The following is an 18,014-nucleotide window of genomic DNA, read 5'->3' on the forward strand; positions in this document are numbered from 1 at the left end:
TTTGAAGATAAGGTTGCTATTTGGCAAGCAAGAAATATAACTACTATTCAAATTATGCATACCAGAGGCTGTATCTTGCTCCTGTGCATCACAGTACTTTAAAGTGGTGATCATTGCATTTGCTAAAATCGTAAATACATTTTATCTTTTTCTCTTTACTAGTCTGTAAGTTTCTAGAAGACAGAGACTCCTCTTATCCATGCTCACAGCCCCGCTGCTGGCGGACTAGACAGTACATGATAGGTTTCTATTCGTGTTTGTTGGGTGAAGAAGGGACAACCTTTCCTGCCATAACACTAACTCAAATACCCAGACATAAACCTAATTTCAGATTAAGTTGAACTTGGGAATTATATTTCAATGTCATGCTTTTACTGTCTGCTACAATATTTTTGAGTGATTCAATTACCATTGGGAAGTATTTGTGTATTACCAATGATATAGTGAGAATGATGAACAGCCAGCCAAGTGTTCGTAGAAGCTGTGTCATTTATTTCAGGCTATTCAGGCAGTAGTGGCTAAGGACATGAGATATTTTTCAAATGAACCACAGGCCAATGTTATCTGCCTGCCCAACTCTACCCTTGGCATAATGATGGTGACCGCGGGTAGGACTGAGCAGCTCAGAGCCCTGACGCAGGCTTCATGCAGGCATCTGGAGCAGCACAGCTCATCCGCTGTGACAGGCAGAAGGCTGAGATGAAGACAGCAGCTGCAAGGAACCGAGGGAACTGGGAAGGGTAGATAATGGGAGAGGGCATGGGCTGTGGAGGTGCAAGGACCTCAGACAGGGTCTTGGCTCCATCATTCACAAGCTGCTTGATACTGAGCAAATTACCTGACCCTCTCCCCCACCAAGCCTCAGTTTCCTCATCTATAAAATGGGATAGTAAAACTGTGCAGAATACCTGGGACTGCACATTACAAAGGAAAGTTAAAAACTTCTGTTCCCTCTATGATCCAAACATGGTCTTGGTCAAATCATGTAACACCTAAGTGTCATTCATGGTGGCCATGCATGTGTGTATGCATGTGTATAGGAAGGTCTGGCCAAATATCAATGGATTTCAAATACTTGTTGGACAGAGAAACAGATAAGAAATCCTAGGAGGAATGACAGCAACTAAAATTGGTAAGAACTGATGCTCTGACCTACCACAGCTCCCCAGAGAGCAGCCTGACAATCTCCAGTCCTGTTGATGGTTAGAGGGGCTGGCTTTCTCCAATATTCTTCAAGTCTTTAAAAATCATCACATGCCTCCCTGATGCACTAGAAGAGGCCCAGACTGGTGACGGAGCACAGCCACAAATTAGGTGGATGCACATGTCATCATCTAATACTGAAAAGGGCCTCGCCAGTGACTGGTTGAGCTGGATGGCATTGGTATTATAAAGCTTACAAGTAGTGACACCACCATTGCTGCTTGCTGTTTCTTTCTTTCTTTTTTTTTTTTTTTTCTTTTTAACACAGAGGCTCACTCTGTTACCCAGGCTGGAGTGTAGTAGTGTGATCTCGGCTCACTGCAACCTCTGTTTCCCAGGTTCAAGCAATTTTCTGCCTCAGTCTCCCGAGTAGCTGAGATTACAGGTGCCTGCCACCATGCCTGGCTAATTTTTGTATTTTTATTACAGACTGCGTTTTACCATCTTGGACAGGCTGGTCTTAAACTCCTGACTTTGTGATCCACTGGTCTTGGCCTCACAAAGTGCTGAGATTACATGCGTGAGCCACCGCACCTGGCCCAATGCTGCTTCTTCTAAGAAGACCTCCCTGATTGTCCCTGTGTGGGCTCCTGTAATACCAACAGCTCTTATTACTTGATCTCTTGCATGGCATAGCTGTATATTCTTTTCTCTTAAACTGTCGAAGGTCACAGATCACTATTCTTTTTGTAGACTCCTACACAATGCTTTGCTGGCAGAATGCAAACTGTGTCCAATGATTGGGACCATAAACAGGAAAATGCAAGAGACAGACTGATGAACAACGAACTTTTGAAAATAGTTAGTACGTTTGTTTTAATAGCACCTCAGTGGTCTCAAATGATAATGCAACTTAGCTATTTAAGCCTATTTTATGTAAGTGGAATGCAGCTCAAATAATGCAACCTAAATTACACCTGCATATATGAGCTACGGAGCATACAGTGCTCTATTGGTTTTGCAGATGGGAAACCTAGGTAAGAGCTAGGTTTTTAAGGGGACACTCCCTGGTCACTATCAGACTGTGGTAGCACCGTGCTGATCTGGAATCTGAATCACAGAGCCCTACCCATCAAATGACATGACTTCCCTTAGCAAATGGGAATTTTTCAGATGAATTCATGCACAGATGACATATTCTCCCAAATGCGCAGTTCAGCCCTTGTTATATCTGTGCCAATACCTCAGCACCTGCATTAGCAAACCACATTTCCTGTGTCAAGTGATTTAATGTAACTGGGAAACTCTCTTTGTACCACCGGCTTAATACAAATCTTGATTCAATCCCATATACTACAGGAGAATACATATCTCAGTTCTGGTTCCAGTCTCCCCTCTTCACTTTCCAATACAAATCCAAACCCCTGCTCTTAGTAATTTCTATTTTTAGGTCACATTCTCCAGCATAAACTGCATGATATTTTGAGATTAAAAAAATGAAATTTAGGAGGAGAAATTGGATGGACACTAACTGAAATCTTTATTTGCATAAACAGTTAAAAACCTGTGGCTTGAGGGCATGGAGAAGGAGTCCTTCATCACAAATAATGTCCTCGGAAGGTAAACAGAAGTCAAAAAGTACAATTTACCTTCGAAGCAGGATGTTTTACATGTTTTCTATAGTAAAAGTCATAACAGATATAGAATTGCTTTTTAATTTTTGAAGTACAGAACATAAAAAGTTGACTCCGCTTGGAGCTCATTGCGCATCAAATGCATTATTCCTTCCTCCAAAAATAATACTCACTAAATAAATGAACTGAACAAATGTGTTTGTCTTCAGTTTAGTTCAACTAAGATTCATGGAGTTTTATCACTGAGTCTCACACCTCACAGCCTTTCTCATTTGAAGTGGTGGTCACAGCCAGCAGCTCATGTGAAACGCTCACTCCTCACCTGTCGCTGGCTCATGCCCTGAATTACTCATTCTCCTCGCTCCATTCATACACATTTGCTGGATACTTCACATAGTCTCCCCTAAGTAAGTGAAGGCAACAGAGGGGACTGTCCTGAGTGGTCTCCGTGGTTTGAGCTGTGTGTGAAATTGCTCGGTGAATTTTATAAAAAGTGCTCCACAAAGAGCAGATACTACCATTATCATGACCATCACTACCATTGCTAATATGGCCAATCATTTTGGCAGGTAGCACATGATAAATACCTGCGTTTCCTATTTTCTCAACATGGTCAGAAGCTTTTTCATTGACAAGCTCCAGGTTCTCTGTCTCAGAGAACTTGAAGAAGTCGGATGTTCAAGAAAGGTCTGACAGTTTCTGGCAGTTAATCCTGGTAGCAATGGGACTCTCCTTCATCCACATGCAGGGCTTATTTTAATTTTTTTGATTCAGGGTCTCATTCTGTTACCCAGACTGGAATGCAGTGGTGCAGTCTCAGCTGACTGCAGCCTCGACTTCCTGGGCTCAGGTGATTCTCCCACCTCAACTTCTCGAGTAGCTGGGACTGTAGGTGCACACCACAATGCCCAGCTAATTTTTAAAATTTATTGTAGAAATGGGATCTTACTATGTTGTCTAGGCTGGTCTTGAACTCCTGGGCTCAAGTGATCCTCCGACGGCCTCCCAAAGTGCCGGGTTTAGAGGCATGAGCCACCACCCCCAACTGAGCGTCTTTCTTTATTCACATCTACTTTCTGACTTTCCAGAAACAAACAAAAAACCAGTTTTTTCTTGTTTGGAGAAAATCTTTTTCCAACTACACCCAATTTGGGTGAGGAGAGAAAATAGTAAGAATTGACTTCTAAGAAAAATAAATGCCAACGCTGATACTTGTGTGACGCTGAAGACCGACTGAGGCCCTCATGCTGAATGCATCAAGTTTAACTTAGTTAAGCTCACCATCTGCAATAGCTTGTGCTGCCAATGCCCATATCTCAACTGCTGATCGAACGTTCACTGGCTCGGCCCTCAGTGACTTAAATATTTCTTGCCTTGATTGTTTAATTAAATTCAGGTATGGTTCAGAGGACAGCAAGGGCCTCATGTTGTTACAATAATGAGAGTTTTTGAAGTTTTAACTCTAGCAGACTATTAAAAATACAACTATGATTCAACTGAAAGCTTTATAAAGTGAAGGTGTAATTGTCTAAGCAATGAAATAGTCAATCATTACCTGCAATGATGAAGGGATCAGTAATAGGATATGAAGCCTCATTTTTCAGGTCATCAGTTCACACACAGCCAAAGCATGCAGAACCTTCGTGGAATTCCATTAAACACAAGCACATGTATATACACACGTATACATACACACACACACACTGCTTTGAGCAAGTCTGAGACCTCAGTCCATTTTCCAATAATGGATAAGTCAGCTTTGTAAAACCACAAATCACAAACAGTTGCCTTGTTTTCCTTTTGCCAATAAAATCAGGTTGAAAATTAAAAAAAAAATAAAAAATTATAATTCCTGGTTGTACATTTTTCTAGGAGAAATTTCAAGTATTGTTTCAGCATAGCAAGACAATATTTGCATTCCATCTGCTGGTTCTGGGATTAATTAGGGTGATCGCAGGAAGTCCCCAGCTGCTTGGACAGCAAGTAGGCCCTTGAATTTTTTATTTAATAGACAGTACTGCAAAGTAAAGCAGCTCACAGAATTGTTAGCCTCAGAAATTGTATTGTGAATAATAGTTTCCACAAATAATTGCTAGAAATTGTCCTACACACACACACACACACACACACACACACACACAAGAACACAAACGTGAGGGTAACAACAGGAAGCAATGGGAGGGTTGACACTGTGCTTCATCATTTACAGAAGCTAACCATGGAATGAGGTACTGTGATCCTCAATCTTAGACCCAGGTGTGTACAGGAGTGTCAGAGAAACCCCAGGGACTTGGACGCATGTACATTGTTGTGGTTTTGAAATGTGCATAGCCTGAGCAACATGGCAAAACCCCGTCTTTCCAAAAATTACAAAAACTGGCCAAGCATAGTGGTGTGTGCTTGTAGTCCCAGCTACTTGGGAGGTTGAGGTGGGAGGATCACTTGAGCTAGGAGGCAGACAATGCAGTGAGCTGAGGTCATGCTGCTAAACTCCAGCCTAATTGACAGAGTGAGCCTGTCTCAAAGTAAATAAATAAATAAAAATAAAATTTGCATGATGGGGCATATAGAAACAAAAGTCCTAAGTGACAGCATTTTATAACTGTCAATGGCATTCTCATTGGCCTATGTGAATCCCCTTCATGGACTTGACTTGATGAGTCAATATTTCTATGGAAATCATCCAGTAAGCAAAAAACTCGGGGTGCCATATTCCCATGGAGATGCACTTACTTGTGTCCAGACTCATGGGCAATGGTGAAGGCCAGTCCAAGACCTGTATCTTCATTAATCGTGCAGCTGCGATATTTACTACACATTCCACTTATGGGAGCAAATCCTACGAGGCACAAAGATCAAAAGAACATATAGCACTGTTGTCATAAAATAAAGCATGGTATATATATATATATTTTTTCTGCCCCTTAGTGAAATTTAGTTCTTATGTTCATATGGGGAAATGTGAAATGGGAAACAGAAACCACAAGAAGGGCACTTTATAAAGTGGGAGAAGGAATTCTATTCCAGGGAGCCAAGGACTCTGTATTGTGGAACTCAATTCATGGTTCCTGGTGCCAGCTCTAACTGGGGCAAAATAGAAAGGGGAATCTATTGCAGATGAAATAAGGTTCTTTGCCTTATTCTAAACAACTATGTTCCCAAAAGACCAAGTGAAGAAGTGCTGTGGAGAATGTGTGTGTTGGGAGGTCCTCAAGAGCACCGTCAGGTTTAATGATTCATGTTTGTCACACTCACAGCTATTATTTAATATGGCAAAAGGATACAGGGCAAAATCAGCAAAGGGAAAACACATGGGCAGAAGTTGGGGGGAAACAGGCATACATGTCTGAGTCCTTTCTCAGAGGAGCCTCAAAGGATGTGCTTTCTTCCCCAGCAATGAGCCATGACAATGAAGGTGAATGTTGCCCACCAGGGACACTCATTAGAAACTCAGTGTCCAGGTCACATAGGCACCCACTGCCCAAAGTGTACCAAAATTCCAGACCCTCAGAAGGAAAGCACATTATCTGTACACACAATTTAGGCACGGTGAGCCACTTGTAGGAGGTAGGCAATGGGAATCGTCCTACAGCGTGAGTTCTCAGAGGCCAGCCAAGAACCAGCCTGGTAAGCAGGCCTGTCTAGGCACCAGCGGCCAGGACCCCACGTTAACTCATTTTTTCACAATAACACTAACTGCTTTTAAAGTGGGTCTTATCTGAAAGTTTCTATAAACAAAAACCCTTCCTCCCTAAGGACTTGGGAAGAAATGGCAAGTTAGAAGAAATATTCAGGAGAGTCCTGGTCAGTAGCAGAGTGTTTTACACGGACCATCTGGAAAAATCATAAAGTACTGCATCTAAGTCACACCCAGCCCTGTGAATGTCTAAAACATTGCTAAGGTTGAGATGTAGAGAGAGAGGTGAAAAAACAGGAAATATAATATGGTCGTAGTATCTCCACAAACACTCATCAATGTGCTCTTTTCACTACATAATGAGAAACCCTTCCGTCTATCCACCATTCTCACAAATGGTAGAAGACATGGAAAAAATTATTTATTATGTTCAAAGAGATAGGAATTCTGGAAACTGTGAGTCACATTTCCTTGTTCCATATTCACTCTTGAAGAATACAAGGATACTTCTGTTTGGCTAAAGTCTATACAGGGAAGTGAGCGTACCGTTTACACCTGCACTAAGAAGCTGCTACTGCCTATTAACAAGGAACGAGGGCAAAGTTACTCCATGCTCAGTGCCACCGCCAGGGGTGCACATTCCACACGTGATCCTCACACTCTGCTGGAGGGTCTCACCCAAAGTGTCGCAGGGCTCATTCTTCCAGGAACATATATCCAGACCAGTCAGTAAGATGGCGTGGTCATGACGAGTCCCATCTTTCCCCATCAATCCAGACTGCCACTGGCAGAAGCTACTTAAGGTGTGGTCTGCGTGGTGACTTATCACCAGCCCTGGCTGTGCAAGAGACAAGGACCAAGGACCCCAGTATAATGGAGAGAAAACATGTTATAACAACATACATTGTAATCACAGCAAACTGTCATTGACCTGAATTTCAAATACATGGATGGATCTGGATGGCATATGAGCAATGCATCTATTTTATGTATTATATAAAACCTGCACAGAGCCACTGTAGACATTTATGGACATTTCTCTAGTTCCAGACATAAACAATTGGAATGTATCTGTCCGATTCTGAGTGCATGTTCAAAGCCCCAAGAAAGATTACTTCTGTGCATGAAAGTTTTGTATTCAAAATCTTTGAAAAACACTTTTCAAAATTAAGTAAAGTCACAGAATCATGTACACACGGCTTTGCATATACATATACAAAAACACATCTAGACAGAAATATGTTTATTTCATAATCAAGTTAAGCAAGTGAGATTTCCAGTAAATAAGTCTTCTAATGTATATCATTACAGCGTTAAATTAAATGCCTTTTCTACAAAGGCGGCATGCTTCTGAGAGGAGGTAGGTCAATTGGTAACGCTTTGTTTCTGGAAAATAAACTGCAACTATAAAAGGAAACTTTGCAAATTCAACCTCCTCTATCTATATCAAGTTCTGATAAAACAACAGTGAAATTACAGAATGTAGAACACTGGAACTCTTGGGAACCGAAGAATGTGAGATGTAGGAGGAACATGCATCAGACCAGCCTGCACCAAATTATTTGAACCTTATTCACAGGCATGCTCTATTTTCACAAGGCTGGTCAGGGAACAACAGGTTTAATTGCCTCAACTTCAGGACACTAGCTTTCACTGTTAGAATGTCATGTTGAAATTTTTGTGTCTTAGTTACTGAATATGTTTTCTCCTGAAAAGTTTATTTTGTTTCGCCAGAAAGTGAAATATACTGAAGCTAAATGCTACACATAAATACGGGGGCATGCCTGACGATCTTTAGCAGGTGATTTCCAGGAAAACTGCATTAATTAAAGTTAACACAGGTGTATGATCAAGCGATAGCCTCGCTTATTCTTTGCAGCTTGGATGAATTCCAAGGTGAAAATGTTTTAATACAAGAAATAATTAACCTGTCACCTGAGAAGCCAGGTGAGTTCAGCAGCCCCCTCCCCAACTGCAACCTCACACAAAAGACAATGAGGTGGTATCTTCCCTGACTAGTCAGACTAGAATAGCCCTGGCGACTCATTCCCCAGCCCTGCACAGAGAAAGAGCAGCATCCCAGAACTTTACCAATGAAGGCATCTTAGATCTTATGAACGATCTCAGGTTTCATCTAAAAAATTCTTTGTTTTATAATTAAAAAACTGTGGCTAACGGGAGACTCTGAAAAATGTGAGCAAGGGTGGAGCTGAGGCTGGGCACCTGACTCCTGCCTAGCACCCACTCTCCTTTGCCCGGTTAATGATTAGTTTGGGGGAAAATAGAAGTGAGAGCCTTTTGTGCCTAAAATGCCTCCCCATCACTTATGTCACGAGATGTTCATGTCCATCCACACTGTGAACAGACCACCTCTATGCATTTACGGGAGGTCCCAAATGAAGGCGAAGGATCTTTAACCCACTGCTACCAAGATCTGCGTCATCTGCTTTATTGCATGCAGTGAGAGAAATGCATTTGACATTCCACAGAAACCTTAGTAAAAATAAAAATCTCAGACTGCAGGTGGTGAGGGTTAAGAGCTGGGAGACAATAGAATAAAGCAATGTAGGGCCACACAGTACAACGTATCTTCATGACCACAAAACATTTTTACTCTTCTAGCAAGAAGCAGAAAGGGCTCCTTCCCACTGGCATCCCAAAAGCTCATGATGGCTAAAGAGACAGTTTGTGCTATGTATTCCTAGTGTGTCCCACCTGTATGTTAAAGGCAGCTTTTACATGCCATTTTCTTATAAGCCAATTAAAGGAGAATTTCTTAACACTTCTGCACACACAAACAAAACCCACAAAAAAAATCCAAAAAAAGTTTAAAAGAATTGAAAAGACATTCATTTGCAGTGGACACAAAATATTAAATACTTTTCACCCTTGAGAGAGAATAACCCACAGAACAATTATATTAAAGAAGAAAGCATTATTTTGCATTTATTTTTCTGGAAATAGGAAGAGTAGATAAATTCAAAGATAAACTACCTGTTCGTCTTCTAGAAGAATCAGACCTACAATTGCAATGTTGATGTTTCCTCCTATTGTTCCATCTTTGAATAAAGCAGATACCTGAAAAAGATGGGAAACCTATGTCAGCCCCGTAAATGGCATTTCCCCTCTATCTACTAGTGGGTCTAGAATCCAACGCCCTTGTTCTTCGGTGACAGAGCAATGTCAATGTCCTTGTATTGCTAGGCAGAGAGATATGTTAATCATATCACTGTAAACAGCTGAAGTTTTGGGTGGAAATGGGGTCCATGTCTTCCTGTCAAACACGCATGAAAGGACCATGAGACCTGTGGGTTGGCCAGCGTTCTTCTTAGAATATCAAGAGGATTTTTAAGGTAATCATGATGATGACAGGAGCCAGTCACTTCTCAAGCTCTCTTGGGATTCCAAGAGGATACAAGAAAGTGAAAGAAAAAAATCGTGGTCACAAGATGGTGAGAGAAAGACACAAATATTAGAGATGATGGACCACGGTGGTGGAATTGAATGAGGAGAGTTGCTTCTGGGGTGGTGCAGGAACAGCGTGACCACCGTGAAAAGCAATCTGAAGTGACTTGACACTGAGGTGCAGAAAGATTGGAAAAGTTCTACAGAATAGAGGCAAACACTTCCACACATCAGAGCAGCTTATTGAGGACAAGAGGGCAATGCCTCAACCCCATGCAGGGGGAGTGTGGCTCTATTTCACCACCTCCTCAGTTTCCTGGGAGACCATCACCCGAATGGTTTGGTCTACCAAAAATGACACTAGCCATAGTCATCACATGGCATCATGGAAAGATGAGCATATTCAGGGGTACTCTGTTTACTGAGGCAGAATAATGTAAAGACATGCTTTTTGAATACTGTCATTAAAACTACTCTTAAAAACACACTTTGGTGGCCCAAGATTTTGTCTTCTGTCATCTAGATTTCACGTACATGAAATGAGGCTTAGTATACCTCTCTTCACTCTTCAGTGATTAATGCAGCTGCCAATTTGAGACACAAACACATTTTACCTGAGGTGATATTCTAAAAAGTTGCACTTTTCCCCTGTTTTTGTAGATTAAATAATTTATATTCGGTATTTGAACATTAATATTTCTAAAACGTTGTGCATTTCTACAGAGCCATCTAAAAAAATCACACATCTAATGCTGATCATCAGATTTACTGCACTGCAGTGGCTCAGCATCCCCTTAGAGATGTCAAGTAAATAGACACCAGTAAACCCAAAACATCTTACAGGCTTACAGAGACATACAGAGGGGGTCAAAGGATTTTTCCTATTTAATTATTCTCTGAAGTTCTGAAAATGGCTCTTTTCATTGGAGTATAAAAAACTAAAGGAGTTACTACTAATAAAATATTTCTCATCTATGAAACATAAATCCACAGGTAACAAAATGGAAACAAACAAACACACACACACACACACACACACACACACCCTATGAAATACAATGACACAGGTGGGCTCAGCTGGAAGGACGATCCTACCATGTTGAGTATTGTTAGCACGTAAGTGGTGATATTTTCATGGCCATGGCTTAGCATCATCTTCTTGTCTACCACCACCAGGGTCTCCACATTCAGTTCTTCATTTCTATGAGACTTCAGAAGAGAGCGCTTACGTCGTAACCAAGACTTATACTCATCTGGCAAGATGAAGAGGTCTTCCTTGGGAGGCTGGGGCATGTCTATGGAGGGACACGCAGAGGGCAAATGAAAGCAGTAGTCATCACACAAAATCAGGGGTATAACTTGTCACAGAGAAATGTGGCCTCAAAAATGAACACTCATGATAAAAACCATATAACCTTGAAAACCTCGTGATGCACACGAAATTTAAATAAAATCCATGTAGTCTAGGGGTCTTGGAAATCTTTGCTGTATTTCCCTTTACGCAATTCCATCATAATTTAAAACAGCAAGAGAAGGCACTTTTTTGCTCTAAGTCCTAACGTCTAGCAGCACAAGTGTTCAAAGACTTTAGGCACAGGGATTTGTAGAACAGACTCTGCCGCAGACAAAGCAATGGAACAAGCAATGACAAGGACACGGCTGGCTGGCTTGCATTGTTTGCCCACTTGAAGATATTTAACAACTTGACGATTTTTAAAGTTGATTTCAGTGTCTGGACACACAACTAGCCTGTCTAAATGGTTTCCAGTGGATTACAAAATGCTTGAGGCAGCTCCACTTCACTGCAGAGCTTAATTTCCTAGAAAGTACCATAAATATTTACCTAATTCGATTAGAAGACCAAGTATACACTTTCCTCTTGAAGTAATCCCTTTAAAATATTTTTGGCATGTATAATTGTTACATTAACACTATACTGAAAACAATTAGGCTTAGTGGATGCCTCAGAAAATGTGGTTAGAATTGTTTCATGTGAAAGTGGACTTCAAAAAGCCCATATATTTAGGTGGCGTGCACACAAAATCTATGCAGACTGTATTCACGGAGCACACTGTAAGCAGACGCTATTTTGTTTGACTGGTACAACCAACACATTTTATTTTCCTTTGCTAAAATACTTCCAAAACTAAATAAAGTCTTTGGAGAATCATAAAGACACCAGGTAATGTTTACTGAGCACTCATCATTTGCCATTCATGTTTATGCAACGCACACAGGTGACCTCCTCCCTAGGGGATGGCTCTGAGTAACTCCTGCTGTCTGTACCCAGTCTGAGCACGGGGTTCTGAGGATGAGGTCATGAAGGGAGAGGAGAGGAACATTACATGCTCACAGCCCTTCCCTCGAAAGCGTTGGAAACGGCTTTCGGATCTGGACAGTGTGGTCCTAGAGCTCTTGTTCTTACTACTAGTGGAAAAATGTCTTTAGGATAAAAACAACATGTTAACGCAGGGCCCAGCGGCTACAGGCCCTCAGTATTCGGGACAGGGGTCAGAAGCACCTCGAGGTGGTGATCTCAAGGGCCGCCGCTCTGAAAACCCCACAGCAAACGACTGCCCCTCAATGTGGAGCTCGCAACATTGTACCCAGAACACAAGGGCCCCAGGTGCACATCCGCCATCGCCTAAAGGGCAGCAGGTCCACTCATCAGCCTGAGTTCCAACCTCACTATTGGTTTTCAGCAAATCAACCTGACCCTGTGTGCCTTTTTCCACCAACAAATGCCTCAGTGAACACAGAAAAGGTCTCCCATTTTCTGAACCGAAGACCCTAATAGGAAAGAATCCTCGTAAGTGTGAATTCCACTCAGAAGAGGGCTGCCCCGACTTTGAGGGAAAGTCCAAAAGCCTCAGGGACAACATGGAAATATCGATGCACAGATGACACAGGGCCCCAAGAATGTGCCTGTGCACAGGTGCCCTGGGTGTGCGTCCATGCTCAGGTGACGAAGTGCCCTGAGGGAGCGTCCATGCACAGGTGACGCAGTGCCCTGGGGGAGTATCCATGCACAGGTGACACAGTGCCCTGAGGGTGCGTCTATGTTCAGGTGACACAGTGCCCTGAGGGTGCATCCATGCACAGGTGACGCAGTGCCCTGGGGGAGCCTCCATGCACAGGTGACGCAGTGCCCTGAGGGAGCATCCATGCACAGGTGACGCAGTGCCCTGGGGGAGCCTCCATGCACAGGTGACACAGTGCCCTGAGGGTGCATCCATGCACAGGTGACACAGTGCCCTGAGGATGCATCCATGCACAGGTGACGCAGTGCCCTGGGGGAGCATCCATGCACAGGTGACGCAGTGCCCTGAGGGAGCATCCATGCACAGGTGACGCAGTGCCCTGGGGGAGCCTCCATGCACAGGTGACGCAGTGCCCTGAGGATGCATCCATGCACAGGTGACGCAGTGCCCTGAGGGAGCATCCATGCACAAGTGACACAGTGCCCTGAGGGTGCGTCTATGTTCAGGTGACACAGTGCCCTGAGGGTGCATCCATGCACAGGTGACGCAGTGCCCTGGGGGTGCTTCCATGCTCAGATGACACAGTGCCCTGAGGGTGCATCCATGCACAGGTGATGCAGTGCCCTGAGGGTGCATCCATGATCAAGTGATACAGGACCCTGAGGCTGCACTCTCCAGTGGGAAGCAGTGCTGTGGATTCTGCTCACTTTTCTGGTGCCAGGGCTGGTGACATGGCCGCTGGTCACTCGAGACCCAGGGGTGTGACACTGTCACCTGCATGGCCCAGAGGGGACAGAAATATTTGTCAAACTAAACAGCAGGATGTCAATCACCAATGTCTTCCACCTACAGGAGGCATTTTGTTGAGCTTGCTTTCTCTTGTTTTATTACAAAAACCATGGGAACTTTTTTTCCACTTTTCAAATACAAAATGTATTATAGAGTTTAGTATCCTTTTTCAAATAACTGACTTTCACTAACCACCACTATTACAATTCTGAAATGTCTCTCAAGGGAACATACACTAAAAACACACACGCACACTCACCTGCCTCTGCACACATGCACACCTGTGGATCGTCTCCACTGCCTGCCAGCCAGAGCTGTGCCCTTGCTGTGTTGCCAGCCTACGTGATGATAACCACCTTCAGATAAGAATGAAAGTATCGCAGTCCTCTCACAATGGTCTGCTTTGAGTGACATTTTCAAAGTCCACTGCAACATCTGCTTAACAACCTGGTGTGTGGTGTGTCAAAGATGTTAAGACAGCCCTGCTAGCTCTCCTGCTGAGATCCAGGGGTGTGGGTCACTTTATCTCCCTGGGTTATGGAATTTGTCCTGCTCTGACCACACCTGCACCATGAACCCTGGCAGCAGGAGTCCTGGCTCTGACCTTGTCACAGCCTCTGCCATGCATTTGGGTTCTGACCCTGCCAGTCAAGGCAGCCTCGGGCAGCTGTTGCTGAGATGCACACCCTTTTCAAACACTCACCCAACCTCAGTCTTCCCAACTTCCTCAGCCTCCTCTTCCCCTCCGTTTGTCCTCAGCAGGTTCTTCCTCTACCTCCCCTACACCTGAGCCCACTGAGTCCATCTGGATGTGACGTTTTCAAGTCATCTGAATGCGGCACATGACTTTCAGAGACAGGATGAAATGGGTTAAGAGAACACAAAGCACTGGTGATTTCACAAGCACTGATTCTGTCGTTGTAGGTGCCAAGAGATTTTTGTTCCTTCCCTCATTCAATGAGAGTCACTAAGCACTTGCAGTGGGTCTGCCTCTGTTCAGGGTGCTGGGTGGAGCAGTCACAGAAGCCAAGCAAGCATCGAATGATGGGCCGGGGGAGGGGGTCTGTCCAGAGGCTCCTGGGGAAGGTAGGCCCAGGGATGCTCCAGGAGAGAGCTCAGGGAAGGGAGGGACACTCCAGAAAGCACTCAGCTTCCGTTTCTGAATTTCTGAGAGGTTTCTACATAAAATGTAAGTAACAAATCATTTCCTAAATGGTCATGACAAAAATAGACTTTGATAAAGCCTTGGTGGTGAATTGTAGGTATATTATGTCACTCTGAGTCTGCCCCTTTTGATGTGGTAATGTATATAAACACGAATATAAATGAATTACCTCAGCGAGAAAACTATGTGGGCCTGAATAAATCCAAGCGTCAAAAATATAGAATGACTGAGTAGTGATGCCAGGTTCTTTTGAAGATGTCTGGTGGATTCTACACTTCCTCACAGTGTGTCATTTAATCCGCCCAGGAAAGAGTTCTTAAAAAAACATCATTTACCACGATCCATCCATCTGACATGGAGAGATGTCCCATGCTGAACTTACAGATAAGGAACTCTCTCTGAAATGATTGTTCTAGTTTAGCAAGGAATGTCAATAGATGTCACCTCGTGGGCAGACATGCTTTGAAGAAAACATACAAGGTTCCATCAGCTTACATAAATGTCTTAATCACTAAATACATGCAAAGATTCACCCTTACATACATTTCTTGCGTCTTCCACAGAAATGCTGCTTTTGTGGCTGTCCCAGGTGAAGGTCGCTACTGCGCAGGTGTCCATGCGCCAGCTCCCGTGTCCTGGAAGTCACCAGGACCTCACTGGCCCCAGGAGCTCGGGGCTCTGTGGATCTCTTGTACAGGACGTGGGACGGGGATCCGCCCTGGGCAGTGCTGCTGAGTTTCCCCGAGAGGTGTGAAGGAAGTGGCTTCAGGAAGTAATCTGCCTCTTCTGTTCTTATCATGCCTGACTGGAAAAAATAAAAAGGGAGAAAGAAAACGCAGTTAGACTTTCCGGTTGAAGCCAGCGCCTATACTCCAAGCACTATTTTTGTTAGCATTCTCTTGCAGGCATGCCGTTCCCTCCAGCGGGCACCAGCACTGGAAGGGTTCGGGAACCCCGGCTGAGAATTAGCTACAGGAAAGGCCTCCACACCCAGCCTGAGCTCTCCGGCTCTGCATCCCTGGTGAAAGACGGCGTGGAGCTGCTCCAGGGCTGGAGTCCAGGGTGGGGAAAGGGACAGAGGGCGCACAACATACCAAAGTCAGTTAATTCACACCAAAAGGAATGGTGGTGCGAGAAAGAACACGTGCACACTAAAATATTCAATACTCATACTGGGGAGGGATCTCAGATAAGGAGATGAAAATTAGAATCCTAATAGAGTGATGTGCAAAACTCAAAGCGAATTTGGAAACAGAGAAAATGTAACACTTTTTTTTTTTTTTTTTTTTTTTGAGAGGGAGTCTCACTCTGTCACCCAGGCAATTGTGCAGTGGCACAATCTCAGCTCACTGCAATTTCTGCCTCCCGAGTTCAAGTGATTCTCTTGCCTCAGTCTCCTAAGTAGGTGGAATTACAGGCACGTGCCATCATGCCTGGCTACTTTGTATTTTTAGTAGAGACTGGGTTTCACCATGTTGGCCAGGCTGGTCTCAAACTCCTGACCTTAGGTGATCCACCCGCCTCGGCCTCCCAAAGTTCTGGGATTACAGGTGTGAGCCACCACACCTGACCTAAAATGTATTACTTTCTAGAAAAGTGTAACTTAGCAAAATGAATCCAGAGGAAGGCATAAAAAATTTTCTTAGGGAATCTGGAAGGTTTTTCAAAGCAAGATATTAACGGAAGTAAGAAAGCAGTGATTTTATAAAAACACAACAATCAAGGAAAATAGGGTTTGGGGTGGGAGACATAAAAGAAAGAGGAGAGCAGGTTCATTAAATATTGGAGAGGAAGCATTCGCTGCAGTGTTACCACTTGGGGTGAGAGGAGGCAAGACAAAGGTAAGCTTGGTAGACTATCAGCAAAGCCATCAGAGCCACCACGGGGGGTTAGACCTCCTGCAGCCCGAATACCACAAAGCCATGGGAAAGTGAAATACTTGGAATTTATGCCCAGGATTAAGGGAGGGGGCACAGGCAGCCTGCCCTGCAGTGCTATTCATGAATGACTTCCGAACCTTCTTGGCCTTCTGGAACTCCAGCACGAAGACACACAGTACCTTTTGCAGTTCTACCAGGGAATGCCAAGTATGAAATAAGTTAAATAATGGTTGAAGCCAATTAGGTTTCGACCTTTCTGCATTTTAACAGAGAAGAAGCATAAGCAGTCACCAATGTGCTGAACCTTGTATAACACTACCCAATTAGGCTCCCTGTTACCGAAGGGAACCAGTGTAGGTATAACCAAAGAAGAATAAAAATGCATGCATGACTTAAAAAACAATGACACTCTTTTTGGTTTACAAACAATTGCTGACTTTTCAAATCACCCCTCAGAGGATGATTGGCTACTTAAGAACTTAGAATAGATGTGATTCAGCATCCGGAACGGCTGGACGAGTCAGACACTGCAGAATTTATCAACCCATTCTCATATTTATTAGCTGTGTGACCTTGGATGATCTACTCAGCCTTTCTGTGCTTTTCTGTCATCTAGGAAGCAGATAGAAGAATAGCTACTTATCACGAGTTTGTAAGACTTAATATACTTAAAGTAGATGATCTAGTGCACATTCAAACATGATTTGCTGAATTAATAGAACAAAGGACGTAAAATATCATACTTCACCCTGATCATCTTTGATTTCCTTCTGATCGTTCAGAGAGCCCCTGAGGGGTTTTTCACTGTGCAGCTGGAGATCCCTCTGAAGCCCTGAGTGTTGGTTCATCTCAAACACAGTTTTGCTTCTGACCTGGTGCTTTGCTTACTTCCTTGCCTACACATTTGTGATCTGACAGCTGCTCTGGATTCAGAACCATCTCCTTCTTTCCCCTGGGTTCAAGGCTACATTCTGGGTGGCCCAGGCGGAGAGGACCGAATCCCCAGGCAGAGGTGTCCGGTTACAGCTGGCAGATTTTTGAGTTTTCATCAACAAAGTCATCAAGCATTATAGTTGTTTCACTAATAATTTAATCTGAGTCACAATATTCTGTATTTAAATAATCTCCAGTTGCATTCAATACATAGAGCATAGCAGCTGATAAGACCAATATTTTGATATCCCTTGATAAGCAACAGATAAAAATTCAAAAAAAAGTTACTTCATTAGCTTGTTGCATTATTAGTTTGCAAGCTTATCTAAAAGATAAGGTAAATTGCAGAAGATGAATGTTTTCTTCTTATCAGAGTGAGAATATTTGTTTGGAAACTCACAAAATGTCTGGGGGAACCTGCCTGCAGCTCGCAGTAAACACTGGAAT

At 43.4% G+C, this 18,014-nt stretch overlaps 1 protein-coding gene across 1 annotated transcript in view; it reads right to left on the reverse strand.

Annotated features, from left to right (window-relative positions):
• Positions 1 to 18,014, reverse strand: part of ADAMTS16 (ADAM metallopeptidase with thrombospondin type 1 motif 16) — a 187,640-nt gene that overhangs the window by 125,729 nt on the left and 43,897 nt on the right. The window contains exons 4-8 of the mRNA XM_017546008.2: positions 15,298 to 15,559; positions 10,915 to 11,114; positions 9,409 to 9,492; positions 7,093 to 7,252; positions 5,511 to 5,616 (exon numbers count right to left, since the gene is read on the reverse strand). Coding sequence (XP_017401497.1) covers positions 5,511 to 5,616; positions 7,093 to 7,252; positions 9,409 to 9,492; positions 10,915 to 11,114; positions 15,298 to 15,559 — 812 coding nt within the window. The remainder of the gene's footprint in view (positions 1 to 5,510; positions 5,617 to 7,092; positions 7,253 to 9,408; positions 9,493 to 10,914; positions 11,115 to 15,297; positions 15,560 to 18,014) is intronic.

The sequence above is a fragment of the Cebus imitator genome, unplaced genomic scaffold, assembly GCF_001604975.1.
Source record: "Cebus imitator isolate Cc_AM_T3 unplaced genomic scaffold, Cebus_imitator-1.0 Scaffold185, whole genome shotgun sequence".
NCBI classification, from domain to species: Eukaryota; Metazoa; Chordata; class Mammalia; order Primates; family Cebidae; genus Cebus; species Cebus imitator.